We start from the raw sequence: 26,979 nt of genomic DNA, 5'->3' as shown, positions 1-26,979 counted from the left end.
TTAGCCTTTGAAGATTAAAGAAGTGCTTAAAATTCAAATGAGCTTTAGCAAATTATCAGTAAGATTCATCCAAAAAGCAAAAGGGTTTTTCTTCCTGTGATTTCCTTATTTTTTTAATGCAAAATTGTTATATCTTCCAGACGGAGCTTCAACTAAACACAGGGCTCCGAGTCAAGCCAAAGGGGCTGGAGACAAACAGAGGCAGAAAACATTGTTATGGACTTTGTTCAGAAAACTAAGCCCTTAAGAGCCAAACCTATCTCTAAACATGGTAATTTATCAAAAGCAGCACAGACTTGCTCATAGGCAGTATTGTGTGCCGCTCTCCGAGAGCAGATTAACAAGATTTCCACCACCCTCCAAAAAAGCCTTTTTCCCCTTAAGTCACATCTTCCATGTAAACAGCAAATGTATTATAAAAACATTATTTTCATCAAAGTGCAGCAGCATTAATTTTAGGGACTCACTGCATTTAAAAGGGAGGGATGAAAAGATCTCGGCACCAGAGCGTGCCACTGCGAAAGTCGCAGTGCTCCCGCGGAGCGGAGCTGCGGCTGCCGAGCCAGCAGAGTTTGCAGGGGCACCGCTCAGCGCCAGCCGCTCTGCTCTTGGCTGGCCTGATTCAACCATGCCAAAGGACACAGAGCAGGGGAGACACTTCTGCCAGCGATCCCAGAAGGAGCCTGGGGGGGAGGGGGCAGGGGGGAAAGCGCTGGCTGCCTCCCCGGCACCCTGACTTGGAAGGGTGGATGAATGTTCATATAATTCCTATTCCCACCTCACCAGCCTTCTCCGACCTCATGGCTTATCCTACCTGCACCCCTGCAGAGCAAAACAGATGATGCCTGGAGCTGTGCTAATGCCCCGCTTTTTTTACATTTACTGGGCACAATAGGACCAGCGCCATGCAACAGCCGCAACAGCAAACATCTGGATTGGCCATGTTAAAATCCCTAATTTTAAGCAATTCCCCTCCCAACACCAACATTACTTCATACAAAGAGAGTCCAGGGAAGGCCAGTATGGGATGTGACAGCATAAATCAGAATTAGATTCAAAACAAAAGTTTAGAAACTACTGCTGGGCCGCAGAGCTGTTGAAGGCCATGGTCTCCCAAACTGCCTTCAAGTCATGTGCCCTCTTTAGGAGATTTTTTCCCCCCACTTCTTTCTGTTTCCAGAGACATAAAAACCACACTACTGGGCTCTGAGCATTCACTAAAATAAAGCAATTAACTTATTTCCAAGCTCCAGCAAGCGATCGTGACAGCCTCCCCCCGGCAGAAAGTGGGAGCCGTGGTCCCTGACCCCTGGCCAACACAAAAGAGGCAGCCCCAGCACAATGCCTGCTGTCAGCAACTGAATTATTTTTATACAGGAATTTTTATCTCTATGGCACAAACAAGTATGTGTCTGTGCTGACTTGTTAAGCAATCCACTTGTATGTAGAATAAGATTTTTTTTTTCCCTGCTACCAGTCACACAGCTCTAAGATCAGAAGAAATACATACTCTTTGAAGCTCCTCAAATGTTTTAGTTAAAAGGACAGCAGTTATTTTCTAAGATCCAAGAGTATCTTTATCAGAATTTAATTTTTCCTTATTGATTTTTTCTAACGTAACACAAATTTAACATAGGACAGTTTATAGTTTATTACAAAAAAATACAGCCTCTATCTCTTTTTCCAAATGCATCCCACTGTGTTCTAGCTCCTCAAAGAGAACAAGGCTTCCGGACTACTGTTTCTCATTGCACAACAACTCTTCCCTAAACATGAAAATCAGCATCAGTAATAGAGAAACACAGGGAAAAGCCCCCGGCCACCCTCACACAGTAAATGCTCTGTACGCTCACGATGCCCTGGATGAACGACAGTTCTGTTGATCTATTCTCTTACTCCACAAAGAATAAACTCAGTAGCTAAAATGCAACAAAACCCAGATGATTCATTCAATGTCTCAAAAAAACCCAGCTGTGACGCTGAAGCAAAGTAATGCTGGGTGACAAATTAATTGTTGCAAATATTGGGGGGGGGGGGAGATACAACACAACACATTTGTATTTTTGTATTTTGTATTTCTCTACCTGATAAATCAATTAAGCAAGCAATTAATGCAAAATTAAACTCCTTACTTCCTAAAGGAACGAGGAAGTGTGATGCATAATTTTAAAGCGGTAATAGCTGTAGTAATAGCAATAATAACAGTAGTAATAATAATATTATTATCCACAACAACAATAATAACACCACTAAAGGCAGGGCTCTTCTTTGAGCCTTTGTTGTTCAGCAGTAATTCCATTGTTTATTTAGGCAGAGGTTTTTCTATCTGCAGCTAAGATCAAATTGTAGGTGTAATTGTACAGCATTTAGGCAAAGCAGGGGAGGGTGGAAGCAAAAAGTCCTTAGTTCTGATTGACCAAAGCTCCCCACATCTCCCTGAACCAACACACCCACTCCAGTGGGAATCCTGCACCCTCTGAAGCACCCTGACAATGCCTGCCTGGAAGGGCAGAGAGAAATAGCTTTTCCTGACAGATATTTCCCAGGGATACTGAACCTCCTGCCTTGTCAGCAATGCAGTTATTTGGCTTTTGCTCTTGCCCCACTTGGTGTCTCACCTATTTAGTGTGAAACACAAAAATCAGAGCTGTAGCTGAGTTCCACCAGATAGGGAAGTGATAGGATTTTTTCTTTAAAAGCAACCTGTTCAGGTAAGCAGTTCCAGTAGAACTGCAGCAGGCAAGCGGGGCGAGGTCTCCGGGGAAAGCACAGAGAAGAAACACTTTGGTGCACTGTCTGCAAACCCAGAATTCAGCAGCTTTTTTTGGCAGCCAATTTGTTTCAAGTGTTTTGTTTCAGGGAACGTATGTATTTTTCTTTGTGCATTTTGTGGATTTACTACAACCGCTCCTGACAGCTGTTGATTCAGTTAAATGAGCACATTATTAAATATCCTCTAACACAACTGCACTGAAAAACAGACACCTTTGGATAGAGCTGAAGATTCAAACACACAAGAAGATGCAAATGAAACCTCTGTAAGGAGGATGTACAGCCTGGGCCGTGCCCAAGCCAGAGGGCAAAAGGGGCTCCAGCCCCTGTTTGTGGTGGCTCTGTTTTCTTTGTTTCAACCAGACCCAGATGCTAAAAAAAGAATGAAAAGCAATGCCAACAATCCCAACTATAAAAAAATAAATGTTTGCTAATACTTGAAAAAATTACATCCCCGAGTGGGCTGAAGTTAATGTGCTTCAAATAATTCTGCACCATGCCCCATACTTTGTCTTCTTTTCTTACTTACTATCCAATTTTGCAGAGGAAGGACACTTATTCAGAACAAGGAGGGAAAGAGGAGGATGTTTTCATTTTGCTTTAGATCAAAGGCAAACAAGAATGGAAACTGTGGCATATTGAATTTTTTTTTCCCACCGCTGTCATTCACACTGGGCTATCGAAGTTTTATACAATTCCCCAGCCCGGCTGCATATTAAGCTGGCTGTGTACAGCTTTATTATAGCATGGTGCTGAGGAAACATTAATATTCCTGTGTTGCATCTGACAGGACATTTACATGCGCCCATCTGAGCTCACACCTGAGAGCTGCTCCAAGGTACAGTAGCTGTGCTCCGATTGTAAAGGCAAATGAAGAACACAAATTCCCTGCTGGGATCGGAGCTGACCTCGCCACACCCCACACCACAAACCTTTCCCTCGCCAACCCCAGGCAATGCCACCTCCGAATGAAGAATGAGCCACCAAGTTAGCAGTCTCGGCAATAGAAGAGCAAAAAAAAAACCTCGCTGAAATATTTTAAAGATGCACAGCGAGTGCAGCTGGCCAATAAAGGTTGGAAAACAAACTGGCTGAACCCCGTGTGGGATGCGTTGCATACTAAATCTGATTAGAGACGGGGAGGATGTTTATGGGCTTTAAAATGCATTCGGCATTAACACAGGAAGGTTTGAATAATGTGAGCACTTGGTCTGCTCATCCATAGGGGTCCACAGCCACCGGTCCAGTTCCTGCAAGAGTTTGATCCACATCTGGCAGAGCAAAGCACACCCAAGATGGGGCCCCCTCCAGAGCAAACTGTGTTTCATGGAACTTCATTATCAGATCATCCCAACCGCTTGGGTGGTTTGTGGGTCCATTAATGTGCCTGTTATTCTTAAAAGTATGCCATAAATCACAGCAATCCATGTATTGGTGTCTACCTACATGAGCCCAAACCTGCTATGCCCGACGTCACCAGGCGTCAGGCTGGAGCTGCTGTCTATGTATAGAGAGAGACAAAATTACGTTCATTAGCCCAAGGGAAAAACAAAAAAAAATCCACCCAATGGTTAATTTTAGGGCCATGCTACCAGTATGAACATACATATCTGTAAGTCTTAATACATTGAAATACATGGACTTGATGTGTTTTATGGACTTGTGCAGTACCCCAGTAGCTGACACATAAAACCAAGCGCTCCCAGATGGAAGCTGCATTCAAATGCCTGCCATCGTAGAAGACAACTTCCTCGGACTCACAATATCCCTGGCAGCATTGTGACCTGAACAAAATCACAACAAGCAGAAAGGTAACGAGAGATCCTCGGTGATTAGCTAAAAAAAAAAAACCACAACAAAACACAAGTGGCACTGTGCCAGGCCATGTCCAGCTTGATGCTAAACACCTTCTATTGCACAAAGCTGGTACTAGTGGATATAAAAGCAGACGGAAGCCTGAAGGGAATTTTGTCTGAAAAATATTTTGTCCAGATGAGGATGTGTGCAGGCAAACAACTGGAGGCTCCCGTTGCCTGACGGTGCCTCGCAAGCCTCTTTAATTGTCTTTATTATTTGAATGAAACAAGAAAGAGCTTGTGGGCTGAGGGTTGCATATACAAAACGGGGTGATGCTAATAGGCCTCCTTCTCTTTAAAAGAGGCATTACCAAATTATGGGAATGTTTAGGGAAGACTTCATTTCTCTCACTGGGCTAATTAGAAGGTGTTTCATTTACTCCCTGACTCAGTTTCTGTCACCCAGCATTCGTTGCTGGGACTCTCTGCGCAGAGCCTTGCGTCCAAAGCTTTTGGCACATCATGCCAACGTGCACCTTTCAAGATCTGTATGGAGCTTAACGTGTGCCAGGCTGCCTCTTGAACCACCAGCATTTTGGATGCAGTGATGCCTCTGCTCGTGGACAGCTCCACAATTCAGTGTCCCATGCAGTAGGAGAAGGAACACAAAATATGTTTCTCATCCTCTCAGGAGATCTGATTTGCAGGAAACTAAAAAAAAACAAGCAGAAATATTCAGGGCACCACAACACTGTGATGCTCCCCTGGAAAGCAGAGGCAGAGGAAAAGTTTCTACCCTGCTTCTGTTCTTCAAGTGAACTCATACTTGTGCTTCCAATAAATAGCCATTTTTACATTAACTGACTGGAACGGCAGGGAATAGGAAAACTAACACAATCTTTACCTCATACAAAGGATGATATTGGTGTCACATGCTTGCTTCTTCAAAAAACGTTATTTATAAAAGGCAACAGGGAAAGCAGGGAAACTATTGACTCTTCTCTATATCCCTGCGCGAGCAGCATTACAGCAACTTTTTGATCCCCTACATTTTTCACATTTTTCCCCCCCAAGAAGTAAATTTCACAGCCGCACAGGCCACCGCCTTTAATTAAGCTTTCAAAAGTCTTCTGACAATGCCAACAATTGCAAGACACTTCTAGAGCTCAATCATGCAATCATCGTGACACTTCTATTTACAATTTGTCTTAGAAAGAGTTTCTCTGACATTGTACTTTGACAAAACAGCCAAGCTGCCGGTTCACAACCTTTCTCTGTCCTATTTACAAATACAGCTTGTACGCAGCGCTCCAAATCTTGGGAGCGGGAGCCTTTGGGTAGCACCCTCACTATTTTTTCCTGTCGGCAATATTTTACCCAGCCTGCTCTCCCTCCTTCTTTGTATGGGGAAAGCAGCCAGAATTTGACTTCAAAATCTTCCCATATTCCTTCTTCCCCTCCTCTATTTTTAAGCTTTCATCTTATTGTCCAGATGAAATGCTAACTATTCAGTGCAGATAGCAGTATTTTTTTGTCTCCAGAACAAAACAAAACAAGGACTCGACAGTCACAACCTACAGAATTATAATGGTAACTACTAACAACAGTCCAAAAAAATTTCTGCTTAAAGACATTACTTCCCTAGAACTGTAATAACCAAATAATACTCAGTCTCAAGTTTAGTACCAAATGACGTTCACCTTCCCCCGACTGCAGCAGACAGAGGGATTTCTTACATTATTTTCCCACGTGTTTAATTTGAATGTCACAAGCAGCTTGAGAATATAGGTTTCAAGCAGTAAAAATGACCTCCCCTCCTCCTCCCCTCTTTATACAGTAAATAGAGCATCCACAGATCCACACTCGGCATTATACAGGGGAATTCGCAGCAGCACGCCAAAGTGTTCCCCCAGCTGCATCCAAGTAACATTTAAGATCTTCACTCCAACCCCAACCTTACATTAATTCCCTCGGATTCATACACCCAACAAACAAACTGCCAAAACCTGACATGGGCGGGCGATAAATATTTCCTCAGCCTTTTCAATAAGTGAACAGTGATTTTACATTCAGTGATCTCCAGATACTTCAGTTAATATTTCCCCCTATTGTAAAATGCGAGAGCGGATAACTAAAGCCCTGCTGTCGCCCTCACCGCAAATCACGGGCTGCCGGTATCTGGTGGTAAGGCTTTGACATACATATTGATGAAAGCTGCCTTGTTGGACCCACACAACATATCCTATTAATTTTCAGTTAAATTTATGGCATTTCAGCTCCAGCGCTGGATCAGCATCACTCAAAATTTTATAGCAAGGCAGAGCTGCGCACAGGCAGACACCTACATGGAAGAGCCAGGTATGGACACATGCCTGCACCTGTATGGATCCCACAGCTGCTGCACAGGTTGCACACACACATATAAGCTCCTGTCCTCATCCCTGTCTCTGGAAAATGGCAAGATAAAGAGCAGCTTAAGGACAATTAAAACAGACACTTCTCCCTGCATTTGAATGAGTAGCTGCCTCCTTCCTCTTCCGTAGGTCTTTAACCATGACTTACGATTCTCTTTTACTGTAACACCCCAACTTACTGACTAGAAAACTGCAGACAGGGAAAAAACTGCAACCAGAGCTCACCCACAGCACATCTGTATCTAGGCCTAACCTGGAACACCTCTTCCACCCTCAAAACTAATCTGGAACATTTTTATATTGCTACAAAATATGCATTTTATAGTCTTTTAGCAGAAAGAATCACTTCCCCAACTTCTGTGCATTTTTCCAAAGGCACCCTCTATCTTTTTTTTTTCCCTTAATTACACACTCAAATCTTGCATTTTGCATTCTTGCACAGGAATCAGATATAAATAGCTGAATTGGAAGAGTTTGAGGTTCTTCGCAGGGGCCTTCCTGAAGCCTGAACTTCACAGTTCAGGCTCCAAGACCGACCTTCACTGGAAATTTTACTGCTGGACTCCTCAAACTACTGGCTACGAGCAATGGGTCACTCCAGCTATCACTTCTTTGTGACACAAGGGAGCTGAACTCCAACTGCATCCAACTGAAAAGGGAGATGAAAACAAGAAGGGGAGGAACAGTGCACCCGTAACTCCTGGTGCACCTTCTCCCTTCCCCAAAGCCAGGTTGCATTTCCAACCAACAGGAAAAGCCAAGGGATCCCAGTGTTGCTCAGCTCCAGCCCAGCCAGGGAGGTGCAGAGAACCTGCATTCTTGGACCTCCCATCCATATAGGTATGGCTGGGCACCACAGCCAGAAACCTTGGGGAAGAAGAGTCCTGACAAACAGAACTCCATCTCTCTGGACACACTCACAGCTTGCTCTGTGGACCCTCCTGCAGAGAGCGCCAAGCCTGCTCCCAGTCAAGCCCACCTACATGTAAAAGTGAGCAGGCTCAGGCCCTGCCGCTTGTGCCCCTGTCCTCAGCCACCGCCGCTGCTCAGTGAAGCACTTACAGTCAGGTAAAACCACAGCCCTTTCTGAATTAGCGGCCCAATGACAGCGCACAAGCCCAAATCCTCCTTGTTTCACGTCACCTGCACCACGCCAAAGCAAGACTTGGCTCGCTAAGCCTCCTGCACCAAGCTAGTGCCAGAGCAAAACCCTCAGCAGAGGAGGTTCCCCTTGTGCAGAACTCCTCGGCGTGGCCATCCCTCCAGCCCAGGGACCGATCTCGGTCCATAGGGATGACAGCATGTTTAATTCTTGCTTGACAGATACTGTGTTTTGTCTTTTGAGCAGAGCGGCGCCGTACGTAAATGCAGCGTTACATCATACCACCGCTCCTCCATATTTGGTGATTTAGTATGGCTCCAGAGCTTGGAAGACTACAAATCCCTTCCGCTAGGCTCCTGCTTCATTAATCATGCCCTACACTGCTGCTCGCTTTCCGTCAGATCGCAGGCAGCACATGGAAATGGGCACTGCCCTCTACTACTCTGGGAAAGAAACCATACTTTAACATCCGTGTCTGGGATGTGCAATATGGGGAATTCTTGGGGGGGTTTAAGTCTCATTCAAAATATAGCTTAGCACTAGCTGAGCCTGTGCTTCCTCTTAAATGTAGAGATAGTCACGTTTCAAGGAAAGACTGATTACTCTGCAGAAACAGCACACACTTGTTCACATGACGTCTGTGTGTGCACGCACATGGCTCTGCACACATGCACAGACAGACACCCATGCACCAATACGGATCTGCTGCCACCACAAAAACCTCCAAAACTGCAGCTCTCCGGCACAGTTTGGTGGCCGTCTTGGAGGCCAGGATCCTGCTGCACCTCCCACCGCCTACTGCCCTATTACGGTTTAACTTTGTGGCCAAAGCAAGCCCAAGACAAGCTCCAGCACATCACATGATGATGCACTGCACCTCCAACAACCTCAAGCAGTCCTGTGGGCTCCCCAAAGAGAGGTACTGGCAGTGCCATATCACAAACATCACTGGAGGGGGAGTTTGAAACTGGTTTAGGCATTCATTGGGGTTGATACACTGCAGTCTCGCCTTTTTCGACTGGCATGGTTTGAAGTGATCTGAAATGCTTGCTGCAAATGGGCAGTACTTTTGTTTACTAGTAGGGTTTTAAAAGCAGAGCGTGCCTTGTTACACTCCCAGGGCTCTGGGATTTTCTTTCACATGGTACCCTTTCATTTTTTTTAACCTCATTTGTGAAAATATCTGCATGGCCAATGGCTTTCTGATTTTATAAAAAAAAAAACATTACGCTATGAAATGGAATTATTTACCCTTTTTGCTTTTTTTAAATTACACTTCATGTTGTTTGTTGCACAAAACAGAACTCTGCCTTGGACATTTGTACAGCTGACATGTGGTTGTGTAAACCGCAAACAAAATCAAGATACATCTGTCAAAACCACATCAGAGACAAGAGAGAGCACAGCAAAGCATTTATCATTTGGCTGAGGAGGCAGGCTGCAGAGAGCAGCCTTTCCTGTCAAACCAACCTTTTGAAATTTCCAACATGCCCTTAAACTTTTCGAATAAGCATGTCTGTGCGCTTCAGCAACTGCCCTCTCTAGTCTGGCCTGGCCAGTCGAAAATGGCATCTTAAAGTCAAGGTCGGTGGTGTCATTTTGCCATGGGGCTGTGTTTAATTACAGTCTGTACGCTGACAGCCAATATGGAACCAAGGCTGGTGGATGCTCGGTTAACCCTTTCACCCCTGACTTTGCCAAAGACTCAAAAGCTCGTCACTTTCTCACGCGGCAGCCTAAGCCTCCTGCGGCGCTCCGGCAGGCGAGACACCGGGAGACGGTGACTAAAATACAGGCAAATCACAAGAGTGGCCTCAAACAATACGGCCAGAAACACTGGCTGTCACGGCACGTGCCTGTTGCTCCCGCCACTGCGCAGGCACCAGGAAACACCACTAACCCAAGGCAGGGAGGGCATGGACACGCCGGCCCTCACGGGGAGCAGAACACACAGACACTGCAGCGCATGACTGCCAACATGCTACGTTGCAACTGAAACAGAAATAAACTCGCAAACAATTCTCCTTGCTTTAATTTACCTGCTATATGTTCCTGTTTAGGGCAAATTCCTCTAGATGACGTTGATAAACAATCGTCATCCTCTGGTGTAACCTGGATGCCAACCTCCACGGGATTGGATGCTTTTTTCAGCTCACTTGGTGAGGGTGAAGGTGGCTTATCCACAGCCTTCTCTAGGCAGAGACTGCCATTGCATTGTTTCCGTTTGTGCTCAATAAAAATAAGAATGTCCCCCAACGGAAAGTTCATCTGACACTGGCCACAAGTGAGGAGGTCGTGGTCCCCTTCCGGAGCTCCCAATGTGCCATGTTCAGGTTCGTCATCAGTGAGAATGGCTTCAAGAGGTTCGGCTGCAGTTTGAGAAACAAAAGGAGAATGGTTAGAGCTCTCAGGAAAGGCAGCGGGCACGGGGGGAGAAACTCACCGAGCCCCCTCTTCATGAATATTACACCCCGCTCTGGAGCCCGCCTGCTCCCCCCCAACCAAACCCATGCAACACGGCTGTCAGCGCGGCACCGAGGACAGAGATTCAACAGTTACAGAGAAGAGATTTTGCAGGAGCAGCTGTAGCACGTATAATTCGGAGGGAGAGCACCGCAACTGTCTCCGTGTTCCTGTACGAGGGCACATTTCTGACTCCTTGAACGATTTGGTCTTAAAATTAAATGGATAGGCTGAAAGAATACACTGCGAAACTCTTGTGGTACTACAGCAAGAAGGGAATATGGTGTTTTATTGCTGAATGTATTATTTATATACATGAATTCAAGGCTAAAAGCACTGCACACACTCTCACACACATGGGTGTGTATCTTCCACCAGCCAGACAAGACCCAGTTTCTAAAATTCAGAAATACAGTGTAGACAGAAGGTGTTTCAACACACACAGACACTGCACATTCCCTGTACAGGCTGTGCAGGTAACATGTGCATGTGTGTAAAAGAGAAGGGGGAGGGCCAGCCTGCATGGGCACACAGACCCAGGCACCGACACGCAGGGCACATCCAGCCCTCAGAACACACGTGCAGACATAAACGCGTGGATTTGTGTCACTGTCCCCATCGGCCCGTTTGCAGCTTCCAATTTAAAAAAGATTTTAAAGTCAGTAGTTATACACAAAGTGGGGGGGGGGGAAGGGGGAGGGTATGAGGCAAATAAATAAATAAGTTTGTATGGCAGAAAACCAAAATATAAAAAGCAAGTGCAGCAGAAATACCTGCGGGGTGAGGGGAGGCACCGCTCACTTTTGAGCTACTCCTCAGGATCCAAAGAAACAGCAAATTCACCACCAAGACTCAGAGATATTAGCTGGATGGGGTATTTTTTAGTACTTAAGGAAATAAGGCAATCAGTCATTTTGCGTTTTTTAATCCTGAAATAAGGGAATACCTAAATTATCTTGAACATGTTAGCACTCATGGCTTTCAGCATCTAAAAATCAGCCTGGCCAAGCAACTGCCGCATTTCCTCTCAACAGTGAGAAGCGCCTTCTTTAAACTCAAAATACCTTGCCTAATGTTGTCAAAGTTGACAAATTTTCTGAATGAGCTCCAAAAGGCTTCATTATGAGGCTATTTCTGATCACAGAGTCGTCAGTAGATGCTTTAACGAGGCAGACTCGGCTCTCTTTTCTGTTGGCTTTTTTTTTTTTTTTTACGTTACATTTGCAGAGAAATACCTTGGTAATCTCTGTGCAGTCTCCATCGTCATCGCCTTTCATGAGAGGAAAAAAATAAATAAGAGCAGCGTGTTGGTGTTCCTCTGTCTGTGCAACACAACACGCACGCTAGCAGCAGCAAGCAGGAGGAGAGGGTGCTACAAATACAACCCACCTCAAAACACTGCCAGGTAACGCAAGTGAGACAGAATATAACTCCTAAACAGTTAATCAGCCTGACCTTCTTTAGCTGGCTGCCAATTTCACATTTAATGAACTTAAAGCCACAGAGAATCAAAAAATAGATTTTAATTTGACTGCATAATATTGGAACTGATTTTGATAAAGTGAAAAAATCCAGTGAACTCAGGTTAAATTTATTTCAACCCTACCTAGGCTGAATACTGAGGAGGAAGATCTGGAGTAGCTCCCAGTTGTGCTGCGTAAAATAATATTGAAAGAGCACACTACCTCATCGTACCTCAGCTCCAACTAGGACACAGGGATCCAGTCCATAATTTCTTGCCTCTAGTACTACTTCTAATTTAACGTAAGGTCAACCACAGGAATATGAAGGTTACATTCATATTAATAAAAACAATGTCTTAATCGCTGGGGCTTTCTTCTAAACTTACAGACCGACAGGAGAGGAGGCACAACGTGCGTCTCACGTCTCACGCTCCTCGGGAAGCCGGCAGAGGAGCAGGGTGTTTCTGCGGGATTGCCGTTTTTGTCCCCAAGCCGTTCCTTGAGTTCGGACCGAGGGAGTAAATTATTGCAGGACTAATTCCCACCGGTAGCTCGCTGCTCGCCGCAGACAAAGGTATTTTGCTAATCTAACTTCGAGCTCACCGACTCTCTGCAGCAAAACTACACAAAACCACCCATGCTCCCCTTGCAACGGGCTTAGCGAGGAGCTCTGCATAATCATTACTCAATTATAATGTTTTCCCGCGGCCTGATTCCTTTCTAATGCTGTCACTATTATTTAGCAGGGGAAGGTAACCCGCTGCTTCGACACCAGACAGTTAAAAGTGGCACTGAACAAAAAATTAGACTTTGCTAAAAGTCTGTATGGACTGGGCTGATTTACAATCAAAATCAGGAAATGAAGTGGTAATTCAGAGGTTGCTGATTACACCTCCACATTTCACCTAATTAATTTTATAGGAGGCAAAGTTCTTGAAAATAACAAGATGATCAAATGTACAGATATAAAACCTGTAACCTCAACATTTTCTATGCTCTTAACGTAAATTATTGCTAATTAACAAGAATTATATACTAATGTATGAAATATGGCTGGCACTGTGTTCGCTGCAAAACATTTGGCTCCTGGTGGAGGCAGAGCCAGCAAAAAAATTTTGCTTTTTATTATTACTGCTACTTTTAGAACATGATATAAAATACTGGGATTACAAAGAAAACACCAGAATACATTTCACCTGGTCTTGCCTCCGATTTGCAGGATGCATCTTTTAATTCTGGGGCAATCAAAATTCCCTGCCTGGGTCCCTAATCATCCGTCTCTATTTTTCATGCAAATTGCCCTTCCACCAACATGTCTTTTCAGCTTTCCCCCTTCGCCCTCCTACTCCCCCCTTTTTCCCGCTGTTCCCAGCCACCAAAACAACCGCACCGGCAAAAGAGGGATGGATTTTGGAGTACCGGGAGAAAGGAGGTACTGGGGTTGATGGGGCGGGAAGGGGGGTGCCACAGTACGGTGAGGAGAAATGCCCGCGGGGCAATGCGGACGCTCTGCCGGGGCATTTTCCTGCACCGTACCGTGAGAAGGATGGAGAAGGGTTGTTTAATCCCAAGTTTGTGTCTTCGGATCACAGCGGTGCGTGGAAAGGGAGACTTGGGGGTACAATGGGAACCGCCAACACGTTATGGGGAGGGAGGGGAAACCGGGGAGGGGGAAGGCGAGCATCCCCCGCTGCCTCCCGGAGCAAGCAAACTCCGCGCAACATTAAGAACAAAGAAGAAGAGGGAGGGGGGCGTGGGGGGGGTGGAGGGGAGGGAGCTGGGCGCCCTCCCCCTCCCGCCGGCCGGGAGGCAGCGGAGGAGCCGGCCAGGTTCAAGTTCGCGGGGCTGCCCGGTTGTTTGATCTCGCTGTGCCTCCTAGCGACCGAAGCGGGCACGGATCCCGCCCGCCGCCTCCGCCGCCCCGGCCCCGGCCCCGCCGCCGCATCCCCGGCGCGCTGCTCCCCCGGCCCGGCCTCCCTTTTCCCCCCCCAGCTCCCAGCCCACCCACACCCCCCCTCCCCACCGCCGGGGCGGCTCTCGCCGGAGGGACACTCCGGGCTTGTCCCGGCCGCCGCTCCCGTTCCGCACGTGCGCGCACTCCACGACGGCCCGCGGGTTTCTCGGCGAGAATCAGCCGCGGGGATCCGGCCCGTCGCCGCTGCCCCGGGGGCCGAGCCGGAGCCCCCTACCGCCTCCTTCGGTCCCGCCGTGATCCCCGTTCCCCGCACCCCACTTCCACGGCTGCCCGGGAAAAGCACCCCATTTCCGGGGGGGGCCCATCCCCATATGCCAGTGATGCTGCACCCCATCCCTAGCCAGGCAATGAAAAAGTTTTTTAAAAAGAAAAAGGCTCTCCGAAAAGTATCGGGGGAAAGAGACAGCGAGGGGAGGGGCTGAGCCCCCGACACACCCCGGGTTTTAGGGCAAACTTTGGGCAGGCAGAGCCCCCGGCCGGCCCTGCCCGCGGCGGAGCGGCCGCCTGCAAAGAGCCAGCGCTGCTTCCTTCCCTCCATGTGCGAACCTGGCTGCAATGTCTGGGCGGCCGTGGGGGAAGAGAAATCGCGGCGGAAAGTTTGGGGGGCTTTGCGAAGAGCCGAGGGAGCCGGGAATGGTTGGCAGGAAGAAATGGCCCTGGGTTTTCTGCCATCCCTGGGAGGGAACAAAACCCGCCGGGAGTAATGGGAGAGAGAGAAAGGAAGAAATAAAGAAAAGGTGGGGAAAGGAGTGAGGAAAAGCATGCAGCATTTCCCCTTCCCCCAGGCTCACCCCGAGGAAAAGGGGATTTTTTTTTTCTCCCTTCCTTCCCACCCCCCTCGCCCCAAACCTTTCCAGCTCGAGTTGCCTTTTGTTGTGCAAAGAGCGCTCCCGCTTATCTTGCATCTAGCCCTGGTGTGTGTGGTGGCGGCTGGAGGGAGGGACGGAGGGAGCCGGAGAGTTTTTGTTGCGAACGGTGTGGTGGGGCTCGGCGTTTGTTTTTTCTCTCCCGGGGAGAGCGCATTTGGTTTGGGGTTGAAATGCGGCGGCGAGAAAGGGCCGTTCGCGGGTGTGAGGGTGCGAGTGTGTGTGTGTGCGTCTGTGTGAGCGCGCGTGTGTGCTTAGCCCGGGCTCGCTCTCGCCTGTGTTTGTTGGCAGGAGGCTCCCCGCACACGCGGTGCTTGTAAACATTCAGACACGAGATTTTTCCCAATCAAAATCCACTTCCACTTTTTTTTTTTTTTTTTTTTTTTTTGAAAATCTTCCAAAAAATAGTAAGCGAGCGGGAGAACGCGAGGCGAGGGCGAGGAGGGAATCCCAGCCGGCGCGGCGCGGCTCGGCTCGGCTCCCTCGCCGCCCGGTGCCGTCCCCCGCCCCAGCCCCTGCCGGAGCGGCGGCGGGGCGAGCGCGGGGTGAGGTCGGGGCGGCGGAGCCCCGCACGGCCTCGGCCCAGGGCAGCAGGGAGCGGCGGGACGGCTACCCCGCACCCCGCGGCGGAAACAAAAGGGAGGCGGCCCGCCTCGGCTCGGCCGTGCACCCCCCGGGAGGGCGCCGCGGGGCGAGGGGGCGAGCCCTCCGGCAGCCCTGGGGGCTCCGGCTGCCGGACTTTCTCCGCGGTCCGCTCGCCCGCACATCCCGCCCGCCCGACTACCGCGGTGTCCGGCGTCCAGCCCGCCGCTCCCGCAGGAATTTCTTCCCACTTTCGGCCGGTTGTGCCCCCGGCAGCCCCGCACCTCGCCCGCGCCTCTCCCGGTGTCGGGCGAAAGCTGCCGCTCTTGCCGCCAAAGAGCGCAGAGAGCGGGAGGCGAGAAGCGAACGCGGAGTGGGGCAGCGGAGTGCGCGCCGGCGGGCGAGGGGCACGGGCAGAAAGAGAAGAAAAGTCATCAAGGTGATTAAATTAGAGAGGCAGAAATTACTCGGAATGCTGAAGATCCCGAGCCGGCGCTGAGTTAATTTTTTCCGCGACTCGCTCACTCGCTCTCACTTTTAATTTTTTTTTCCTGCTCTCGCTCGAATCAAAAATTAAATCCGTGAAGGGGAAATTAAATAAATTGCTCTCCGGGTTACTTACGTGAAAATTCCCGTTTGCTTAAGTGCTGGGGTTTGCCTTGCTTGCGGCGCGACATGGTGGGTTGGTGGCTTCGGTGGCTTGTGAGTCGCTCGGTTCACATCGGGAGAGACGGGTTAGAGAGGAAGGAGACTCCAGAGAAAATATCTTCATCAATGTCTTTTGACATCCAAAATAAATTAGAAATAATACAAAGATGGCGCAGGGAAGATGAATTGTGGGATAGCAGTCATGGCTCTTTTTTTTTTTTTTTTTTTTTTTGTGCAAGGAAAAAAAAGAGAGAGAGGGAGAGGGAGAGAGAGAGAGGGAGAGAGAGAAGGAGAGAGAGAGAGATGAAAAAAATGGCAAAAGCCCCCCTGAGCTGCAAGTTCAAGTGCGGACGTGACGTCCCTGCGAACTTGAACGTCAGGAGCCTGGATGGACAGAGACATACAAAACATGGGCAGGGCAAGCCGGGGAGAGGGGAGGAGGGAAGGGGAAGGCAACACCAATGGACACTCATCAGGGGCTGGACATGAAAAAGAGAGCAGGACAAGCCAATGGACAGTGATCGCAGGGGGGAGAGGGGAGGGGTCGCGGCGGCGGTGGGGGGGTGCACCGGCCACCCGGCGCACGCTGCCGAATGGAACCGAGGGGCCGGGGACGGAGGGGGCGGCAGCCGGAGCCGCGAGTGGCCGCGGAAGAGCGGGTGCAAGAGGAGACCCGGGAGAGGGGCGAGGGGCGGAAATTAAACACACACACGGGGAGAGAGGAGGAAAAGGAGCGGGATAAAGCGAGCAGGCAGGCAGGCAGCGGCAGCTCTCGCACGCACACCCCCGCTGGAAAAGCAAACACATCGGTGAAGCCAGAGCCGGGCAGAGAGGGCTGCGGGGCAGGCTGGCCGTGGGCTGTGCCGAGGAGGTGGGGGAGCTGGGGGAAGCCAGGTAGGACCGGAGACCACCCAAAAAGCAAGGCGGGGGGGGGGCATCCGGATCCCGTCTTCCCCGCTCGCCCCCCCCAATCCTCCTCGAAGCCGCCGAGTCCCTCCTCCCGGGAGCTGCGGCCCGTCCCCGGGGGACGGCGGCGGCCCCTCGGGGAGCTGGGGGGCCGCGGGGGCTCGGGCCGGGCCGCGGGAAACTTCGGCGGCCAGCGGCGGCCCTTGCCCCGGTGCGGGCGGGGGAACAGCGAGCGGAGTTTGGCGGGCGAGGAAGCGGCAGGCAGGGGACGAGAAGCCGCAGGAACTGGGCGCGGGGGAGCGGAGGGTGGCGGACTTCGCGGCTTTCCCCGCAGGCTGCTTGCGCCCGCCAGCCCCGGAGCCCCCCTTCCTCCCCGGCGGCGCTCCGATCCCTGCCCGCAGGCACGGGCTCTGAACGAAAGCGAAACGCGGGGCTGCCGGCGGCGGGGCGGCGCGGGCAGCGGGCTGGCAACGAGGGAGGGCGGGAGAGTGGGGGAAGCGAGGCGGCAGGAGGCACCGAGAAGTGGCTGGACTTGGGAGGATGCGGCGGCAGCGACTGCAACTTCGCCGAAAGGACTTGGAGCGAGGCGGATGCTGCCGGCACCGGGAGGGATCAGGTTGCGGTAGAAACAAGTTCTGGAGGCGAACGGGTGTGCGGAGCAAAGTGCGGCTGCGGAGGGGAGTGCGAGGGGCTAACCGTGCCCGGGACGGCGGCGGACAGCCGAAGAGGACCGCCGGGCGAGAGCCCGGGGGGGACGAGGAGCTGCCCGCCGCCGTAAGGGAGACTTCGCCGGGCAGAGCCGCGGCCGGCCGGGGGAGCGAGGGGGCGGCGGGGGCCGCGGCTCGGCGGGGACCTGTTGGCCGGGAGAGCCCGGGCGCGCACCGGCGGAGCTGTCAGGAGCCGGGGCCGAGCCGCTCCGCCGTGTGATGGTTTCAGCTTCCCGCCAGCCGCCCCCCGGCTCCGCCCGCCGCCGCTCAGCCCCCCCCTCCCCCCACTCCCCCGGCTCCCGCTCCCCTCCTTTATCCACCGGCACGGGGATGCGCCCCGCGGCTGCCGGGGCAGGGTGCGGGAGTGGATGCGGGACGTGGCGGAGGGACCCAGCCGCCGGTGACAACAGCGGCGGCTCCTGAGCTCACGCCGCTCGCAGACCTGGCTGTGCCAGGCGTGCACATGTCCCTGCGCGAAACTCGGGCGTGTGTGTCTGTACCGGAGATGTAGATATATATATGGGGCTTGATTTATATCTAATGGCACGTATAAAGCTTTTGAAGGTGGCTGCAATGTAAAAAGTAATGACTTTATTACCCCTGAAAGGTTCTGCGGTTCGCAGTTAACACTCCTCTGAATTACAATTCATTACGCTCTCTAAAGCCAACCTGCATCAGAAAACCTATCTGTGCTTATTCCCAATCACAGGCATCGTTTCATTTATTTTCTTTTTTAAAAATCATAGCAAATTAAGGACTTGGTGACAACTAAATCTGTTTCATTATCGTGTTTGAGATTCCAGAGGTGACTTCCCAGACCGCATCTCAAAACCTACAGTCAGGAGCTAATTTTACAGATGCTTTCATGAATAGCAGCGAGGATGTTCTTACCAGCAGCATGCCCTTAATTCCAGCACCGTAAAAATGCCTCGATTTAAATGGAAACTCGCTGCCTTAAAAATAATATTTCATCCTGGCTGGATAATTATTAATATTAGCATTTGATCGCAATAGCGCTGGCTCCCCCTCGTTCCTGTACCCCCCCACCCCACAGCGCTTCGCATTGTCATGTGATTGGAGGGAGATAACAAACCTCAAGAAAGAAAAGGAGTGAGAAGACATTTTTAACACGGCATGACCGCAGATTAATAATGCAGGTGGGTTTTTATTTCATTGTATTTTTAGGGGAAGGGAACGAGGCTGTTTAACGAGCAGTCGTGGACACAAAGTGACTGTATTTACAGTCCTTGATGTGGCTTTCGGTGGGTAATAAATTATGACAATATTAAAATTATTTTCTGGCAGCCCAGTTAACTGCGCTGGGGACTGTAAAGCCCCTACTGATTCCATTTATGCCTCGTAATTGCGGTCCATAGTCTCGCTCTAAACCTTTTGGTGTATATTGTGTGTAAACTTTTAGCTAATAGACTTTTTTTTGAATGGAGGGATTTTTCTCGGTACTTCCTGCCATATACATTTTGTCTCTGATCTCTGTATTTAATGGCCAAGTCCTGGTTTATGCTTTATAATGTGTTGACAAGTATTCTAACAGACTTTCTGAAATAATGCACATATATTCACATCGGTTAGAAACTCCACAGTATTTTTAGAGTCGAGTAGATCTATATCCTAATGCACTGAAAGGGAGTGTAAATCATAGAGGATTTCATAGCCCTTTCAGTAGTTTTCTGTATGAAGTATGAGCAGCGTGGCCTCCAGACGTAACCTTTTAGAAAAAAAGACAGTGCTTTTATTTTATGGTGTAAAGTGCTTTTAGCTTCAGGGCTCTGAACGTGAATGTGGTCAACAAACAGCTCTTGCCAGGGAGTTTGCTACAGCCCAGCGCCAGGCGCTATGGGGAGGGATGCGGGGCCACCCCCGGCTGCAGGACCGGGCTGAGCCCCCCCCCAAGACACGGCACGCCCCCCCCCCCCACCAGTGTCCTGGGCTCGGACACCCCAAGGAAAGGGGGAGTTGGATGGCCCCCGGCGCTGCCGGAGAGGCTGATGATGGCAGCAGGGTCAGCCCGGGCCGTCTGGGGGCAGGGGGCTGACCTGCCTCGGAGCTGGCCCCAGCTCCGGCGGCAGAGACAGGGCCAGAGGACACAGCTGGGGCTAGGAGCGCCCCAGGAGAGCTGGGGAGCAAGGGCGACGCACCCCATCACTGTCCCGCTGCACCCCACAGGCTGCACCTTCTGCATCTCTGCTTCCACCCTCCCAGCACCTCCGTGACACATCGAGCATCTCCAGCCCGCTCTGTACCTCCTGCACGCTGGCGTTCCCTTGCTGGGTTGTACTAACAAACCACTGCAAGTGGCAGGTGAACACCATGAGAAATGCCCAAATGCTGACTGCTAACACCTAGAAACCCTGGCAGATTGGAAGGGCAGGTGAAAACAAACCCAGTCCAGCACAGAAGATGACCCAGTGATCATGTTCTGTGCACTGACACAAACTTGTGTCACCTCCTGCTCCTCCACAGCCCTCCAAGCTGCAGGGGATGCCTCACAGTCCTGCTGCAGTGTTTGGACTGCTGTCACCCTGGCCATGTTATCAGCTGCTCCTTGGCTAGGGACTCCTGGCCCCAGAGCAAAGTCAGATGGAGGAAATGTGGCCCTACACCTCAGCAAATTCTGAGGTACATGCTGAAATCAGAGCCATGGTGGGTTTCAGGCTGCCTCCAAGGGGAAGCTAACCTTAGAGAAGGGTCTCTCTCATTAGCTGAGTGCCCATCCTGCCTCAGGCTGTCCCATGTGAACCAGAGCCCTGAGACACCAGCTCATGCCTTGGAGCAGCTGAGAGCAGAGGTGGGCACCCATCCTGTCCCACAGCAATGGCAGTAACCTGCAGCAGCATGACAGAGTGCCCAGTTGAGAATATTCATGCTGTAAAAATCAGTCTAAGATTTAAATCTGCCAAAATGTATCCGTCCTTTTCCTCACACCTCAGCTGTCTGCCTGAGAAACAGCGTGGTCCTCCCTACATTCAAGCACCTGAGATTCTTAGAGATTGCTGTAGAAAGGGACATAAAACTAACACTGAGAAGTGTGGCCTTCCTCCATCTCACAGGCAGGTACCCAGGGCTGGGACCTGAAGGTGCAAAGGAGCATGGCACAGTTCATGCCACGTACTGCTGTCCCTGCCTATCTGCTACTTTAGTGACAGACTTGGCAGCGGGTGAGTTCAGCAACTTTGGTGGGCAAATGTTCCTGCTTCGAAGCTCCAGCTGTCATTCACTCCAAGCAGGAATCTCACTTGCCAACATTACAGAACATTAGGACCAAACACAAATTCCAAAACTCTGCCAGTTACCCAGAGCCAGGCTGCATTATATAACGGCAGATTGCACGGGGTGCTTTCCGACACCGTCTTGATAGCCTCAATCAGGCAGAGGCAACGTGGGTGGAACTCTTATCACACCATGCTGACTCCCGTGAATGAGCAGAGGACTTGCACGTTCTAGAAATAGTATGTGCATTAGTATTCCTGCAGGAGAAACTTGGGCACGCTGCTTTGCCTTTTCTCCTTTTTCTTTTTTTTTTCTTTTTCCCTTTTTAATAAAGGCTCAAAATAAACTCTGATTTTGCAAGCTCTTACTAGCAGGCACAGCACACACAGCAGCGAGTCCATGCAGGAACACAGACATCTGAGCGCCAGGTGACAGAAAGATTTAGTTATCAGCTCGCCCTAGGCAGGACCTGGAATAAAACTCTGAACTTGGGGAGAATTTTTTCCATGGGTTATTCAGCGAGGCCTGGGATTTCAGCCTGCCTCTGCTTGCACAGCACCTAGCACGATGGAGCCCTGAACCTTGATTGCGCTTTCTGGGGATCACTATAAAATAAATGGCACAAAGTGCTCAGGGAACAGACTAAAGTGGCAAGAACCCTCCCTTGAAGTACACAAAGTGTTTTGCTTGTGTGTGGGCAGGCAGAGGAAGGCATTACTAAAAATCTCCTTTTTAATCAAATGTTTGATTTCAGCCAAGCTGGATTTAGTTTGCAGTACTTACTTAGTTGTCATATTGTAGGTTTAATATTTATACATCTTTTTATAAGTAAACATGTGACCTGCCCCTGAGCATTTCTATGCTACATTTCAAGCCAACATGAGTTAAACTACGTGCATTTAAAACCTCCCAGAACCTGACCTATAATGCAAATCCATACAGTCTTAATTATTGCAGCACCAGCAGCCATGGCACGAGTGAGGTAGCTGAGCTTTTGTTACTAAAGAGGTACAGTAGTTATGGTCTGTCAGTGCTCCTGTTGTAATCCCCATCTTGAAGAGGTTATAACTTGGGCTGTGTAAATTTGATTGAGCTGAAACCTGGGACCCCAACTGTCAGTCCATATAGGGAATTATCTTATGAATAATTGGCTAACCCATTGCTTGATTCACAAACTTTCATAAAATGATTTTTAATGGGTTTTAATGTTTTTTTCTTTTACTGACATCTAGGGTATGAATTTGGTACTTCTAGCTCTTTGGAAGCTCCATACTCAATGGAATATGTATAGATACCCCAGGTAAAGCTACAGCTACCCCAAGGATGTCACGGGGTACACCTGCCACCCTGACCCACCTGTGTGTTCCTATACACTAAGAAGAAGCCAGGAACAAGAAATTACACTTTAGTTATCTCCAAAGAGGGTCCTAAATGTGTAAGATAAAGAGAACAGAAATAAATATCTTTGCTAACAGTTTCTTGGAATCTTCCTGGGCTTTATCTTCCCCCCAGAAATGTGTGGAAATTAGTCCTACCTGTGTGCTGGTGTCACTTAGAAAGGGATGAGCCACTCAGCTTTGAATATTGAGCCTGAGTTTAAATATTGGTTTGTGTTACAAAGGATTTTGCTGATAAATGCTCCCTACTTTTCCCTACCTTTAAATTTGCAAAAGTCAGTTTTTATCACCTCAAATCACACTAAGACAAAAAGTGTATGTTTAGTTTAGATGCAGACTCAAGATTTTCCTTGACCCTACAACAAACAAAGCCCAGCCCAGCCCAGAAATATGAACCACAAGCTATAAGTGGATTGCTCTCACAGAGCTGGATCCCACAGTTTTCCATGCCCCTCTCCCCACACAGTTAAGGAGCAGGGACACCTGAAGTCAAGAGCAGCATCTTCATCTGTTTCAGGAAGAGTTTTGACCAAGCCTGGCTGCAGCCGGGGGCTCTTATTCTGCAGGGCTGTGTCCTGTGTGAGCCACTCCAAAACAGAGCTCTGTGACAAGCCAGGTGCTCCTTGGCAAGATGTCCCACACATCCAAATCCCCCCATCTGTCTTGCCTCACAGAAACCCATGATGACACAAGTTGATCCTTTTGAGACACTGCTGAGATCCCAAGCCATGCATCTAAGCAAGGTCACTGTATCCAAGCCTATGAGCAGTAGGAAGGCAGGTCATTGACACAATCAGCTTCTTAAATTCCTGTTTTGACTTGAGCTGGTAAGTGCTTCCTGTGCAAGACTAGATCCAAGGGGATCAAACTCTCCTGATGAGGAAATCTGGAAAGCCCTACTCTGGATGTGGCAGGCAGGGAAAGGCAAATATTTTGCCTTGAAAAATAAATCCAGCTATACCTCAAATCAATTTTAAAAAGTAGAATAACAAAAATAACTCACTAATCTGAGAAACCAAACATCAGCAATCAAAAAGAAATTATTTCTATTGTGAAATTAGTTTTGCTATACAAGATGAAGAAAGATTTAGTTGTTTACTTATCTGCTGCTGAACACAGTCCCTGCTTCCTAGCAGGCTTGGTGTGAGGGACAGTAGAAAGGACAGTGCAATAAAAAAGGATTTTCCTCCTCTAACTCTGCTTGATATAGCCCCTGCCAGAGGAATCTACTTGGCCTTGGGTACTGCAAAATTCTTAAGCACATATTTATCTTTGGGCACATCAACTGTACTTACATGCTTAAAGTAAGCATGTACTCAAGCATGCTGTTAGATTGGTGCCTTAACATCTTCTGTAAATAACTCACATTGCTTTTTCGAGCTTCAAGTTTTAGTCACGTAGAATGCATTGAACTGAAATTTAACATACACAATCATCATTCTCTATATTAATTTTATATTACTATTTCAGGTGACATTTAGGTTTAGCTTTTAGCTTCAGCCAAGAAGAAATTCACCGCTTTGCAGAACATGACATAGTTTGTGTGAGGATGTTTTCTAGATGAAAAATAATTAATAGTTGAGAGAGCAGAGTCCTTTCTCTGTGCTTAAAAATAAGGACAGCTTTACTGTGGGTTTTCTCCTTTGCCATATTTATTCTACACAAAATTTCAGCTTAATTGTTAAAATGCTTACAATAATATTTTAATGCAACTCTCTGTAGTCAGAAGAATAAATTATTATATAGCCCAAAGCTGCACAGAAAGACATAGCACTGAGGGGGAGCAGGAGTGGTGGTGAATAACCTGTGATAAGAGCCCACTTCTTTGAGCAGTTTGGATAGTTTTGCCACCATTTGTTATTGTCAGCACACATAATTCTGTCAGTGCAGTATGAATCCTGGCTGCAATGAAAAGAATGTCTTCTCCCACCAGTATGAATAAGATTTCACTCAATTAAAATAATGTGCAAGTATATTGTATGGCACTACATAGAAAGCTGATGTGCATTAAGTATGAATGCTGGGGTTGGGGGGGAGTTATTGTACTAGTGCTATTGTTCATTGAGCAACTATTCCCCAGCATTTAAAAAAGCAGGGGAAATTAAATACAGAAATCAGAAATAAGTACAATGTTTGATATTACCATACTGAAATTTATGTATTCACAATTTAGACTGTAATTTGCCCTATCATATTTAGTTTCACAGCATCTGAGAGACTGGAGAGAGAGAGAGAAAAATAGATGTAAACACATGGAGAAAGAGCTCCATGCACTGTCTGTGCTGACATACACCTCCCTCAGACATTTGGGTGCTATAGATATCCACAGGGTAAATTCAGGCCATACAGAGCCCCAGTCTCTAAATGCTATCCCCCACAGGCAGCAGGGAGAAGCTTGATCTAGATGTGGCTGGAGCAATGGGATAGAGCAGATGGGATCCACTGCCATCTCCTCCTGAACAGTGCTGAGCAGCCTCTCAGCATGGGGGTGAGATGAGCTACAGGCTTCTGGCAGCCTGCTTGGTGCTGCCCAGAAATGAAGGGGTCTGAACACTTAGGGACATACAAGGACACAGCCATGGCCATTCCTCCAAGGAAGGCCAAAATGCCTCACAATAGGTGTGTCTTAGGCAGCCACTGCACTCAGAGCCAATAAAAGTGAAACTATTCTCTATTAGCTCTTACATGCAATGCCATACTGCACATCTGTACATTGCTTATGAACGGGACTAAAAAATACCTGTACTTGGCACTGTACTTTTAAAGTGTCTGTTCAATGCCTTTCCCAATCTCCAAGGATTGCCTCCTCCTTAGACTTAAACGTTCAGTGAATATGACGAGGCTAATTATTTTTCCCTGAAGTGATCAGTGCTCGTCTCTAGCACGGACCTCACATTTTCAGCCTCAGAACTTAAAAAGCCAGAAAATAATCACACAACTGCTGTCAAATCCTAAGACAAAAACCAGTTTGGCAAACAAATTCCCTGCCATGGGTTTTACCAGGCTTTACTCTTCCATCAAAGCCCCCGTGCACGTAGAAGCCTCTTCGCCACTTTTGAGAGGGGGTTCAGTATTTTCCTGTTACCTTTCCTTCCTGTAAAGCAATCAGGGAGAACGGCAGGAGGCACCATCAATATGCAAATTGCAACCAGATAACTGGTTTCGCCGGTTCCGCCTTGGGAAGCGGCACCGCCGCCGCGGGGGCATTCGGGGGGCGCGGCAGCCCCTCCGCGCCCCAGTCCCGCCGGCCCCGCGGGGCGCCCGGAGCGGGGCTCGGCGGCGAGGACAGCGCTCCTCCGAGCCCCACGGCTTCCCCGAGCCCTCCCAGCCTCCACGCGGCCTCACACGGCCTTCCTCAGTGTGCTCGTGGGCTATTCTGCTTGGGCATTCCTTTTGCAAGGGATACCTGAGTGCTCTTCCTTCGCCCTGAGAAGTGCTGGCAGTTTGATGTCACCTGTCTCTAGTTAGAAGATGAAGATTTTCGTGCCTCCATCGGCTCACCTGAGAGGTGCTCCTAGGCATGGAGTATGAAAAAGACTGGCTCAGACCTGAGTGGCATCACAGACATGCTCAGGAAAATCTGTGGATGCTCCCATATGGATCTGTATCCAAAGCACACATCCAGGCCCTCTCTTTTCTAACTCAGCATTTGCGGGATGGGAAGGGAGACAGTGGTTTCTAAACTAAAATGAAACTATAATTCACAGGTAAGCATTTGCAAAAGTACATGAGCCCATTTTTAAAAATCACAAAGAAGCAGATCTCATGTGGGTTCTGGGTTTGCTCTGCTGGCAGATTCAAAGCAGCACTACTCATCACACCAACCTTCTGCAGGGCATTCATCAAAACTGTGGGAGTATTTTTAAAACCCCACCAAAGTAAACCATACAGCTAATTTATAAGCATTCAGATGTGCAGTAACTCTAGCACAAATATCCCTATCAGTATGGTGGTGGCCCCATATAATACAATAAGACACAATTCAGACCTGTGACTGTCTATTGAATGCATAATACATGTTTTTAAAATTTCCTGGAAACATATTCATATTGTAAAATCTAATGGTTCAGGTGGAGCTTTTACTCTTGATCAAATAATAAAATTGTTAGAGACCACTCTGTCATCCCATTGCTCACCAGCCTCCGTGAGGACTGTTTTACATTCCCGTTTAAATAGGACAGGAGAGCAAAAAAGGAAAACATAAACCACAGAAGAGTTACTACAGACATTAACTTTTAAGCCAGGAAAGCAAAAGAGCTGAGAAAGAAGCTCCATTCCGGGGGAATTGGCTTTGTCACTCTGCATCCATCGAGGTTTCCTGCAGCCAAAGCCTCTGGATGGCGAATCACATTAGGATAAGGCTGCAGTCACTAAGTCCCAGGGGCTGTCCAGGGCAAGGTGTCCTTGTTTGGCCTCCAAAATAGCTCCTTCCTGTGGATTTCAGTCTGCCAGGGAAGGGGACTGATGTGGACAGACAGACAGAGCCTGTGGACAGCTGAGACTCCCCGTGGGATGGAGTGGGTGGCGATGGCCTTGTCCGTGAAAAAGGAATCTGAAGTGCAGACTAGCAATAGTAATGGTGATTACCATTAAAGTGTGGAGCTTTTCATTACTGAAAACTTCAAATAACTCTCCTGAACTATATTTGAGACTTTTTTTT

At 48.8% G+C, this 26,979-nt stretch overlaps 1 protein-coding gene and 1 long non-coding RNA gene across 7 annotated transcripts in view; one reads left to right on the top strand and one right to left on the bottom strand.

Annotated features, from left to right (window-relative positions):
* BCL11A (BCL11 transcription factor A) overlaps window positions 1-16,217 on the bottom strand; it is a 71,306-nt gene extending 55,089 nt beyond the window's left edge. For all 6 annotated transcript variants that reach the window (XM_053938979.1, XM_053938975.1, XM_053938977.1 and 3 more), the window contains exons 1-2: window positions 16,056-16,217; window positions 10,124-10,453 (exon numbers count right to left, since the gene is read on the bottom strand). In XM_053938979.1, coding sequence (XP_053794954.1) covers window positions 10,124-10,453; window positions 16,056-16,110 — 385 coding nt within the window. In that variant the 5' untranslated portion in view covers window positions 16,111-16,217. The remainder of the gene's footprint in view (window positions 1-10,123; window positions 10,454-16,055) is intronic.
* Window positions 16,218-18,411: 2,194 nt separating this feature from the next.
* On the top strand, window positions 18,412-22,396 carry LOC128785939 (uncharacterized). The gene is made up of 2 exons (XR_008430115.1): window positions 18,412-18,851; window positions 22,155-22,396. It is a non-coding gene; the product is annotated as an uncharacterized LOC128785939 (long non-coding RNA).
* Window positions 22,397-26,979: the final 4,583 nt, after the last annotated feature.

Source organism: Vidua chalybeata, chromosome 3 (genome assembly GCF_026979565.1).
Source record: "Vidua chalybeata isolate OUT-0048 chromosome 3, bVidCha1 merged haplotype, whole genome shotgun sequence".
NCBI classification, from domain to species: Eukaryota; Metazoa; Chordata; class Aves; order Passeriformes; family Viduidae; genus Vidua; species Vidua chalybeata.
Note: the sequence above shows the minus strand (reverse complement) of the source record. Positions and strands in the feature narration are given on the sequence as shown.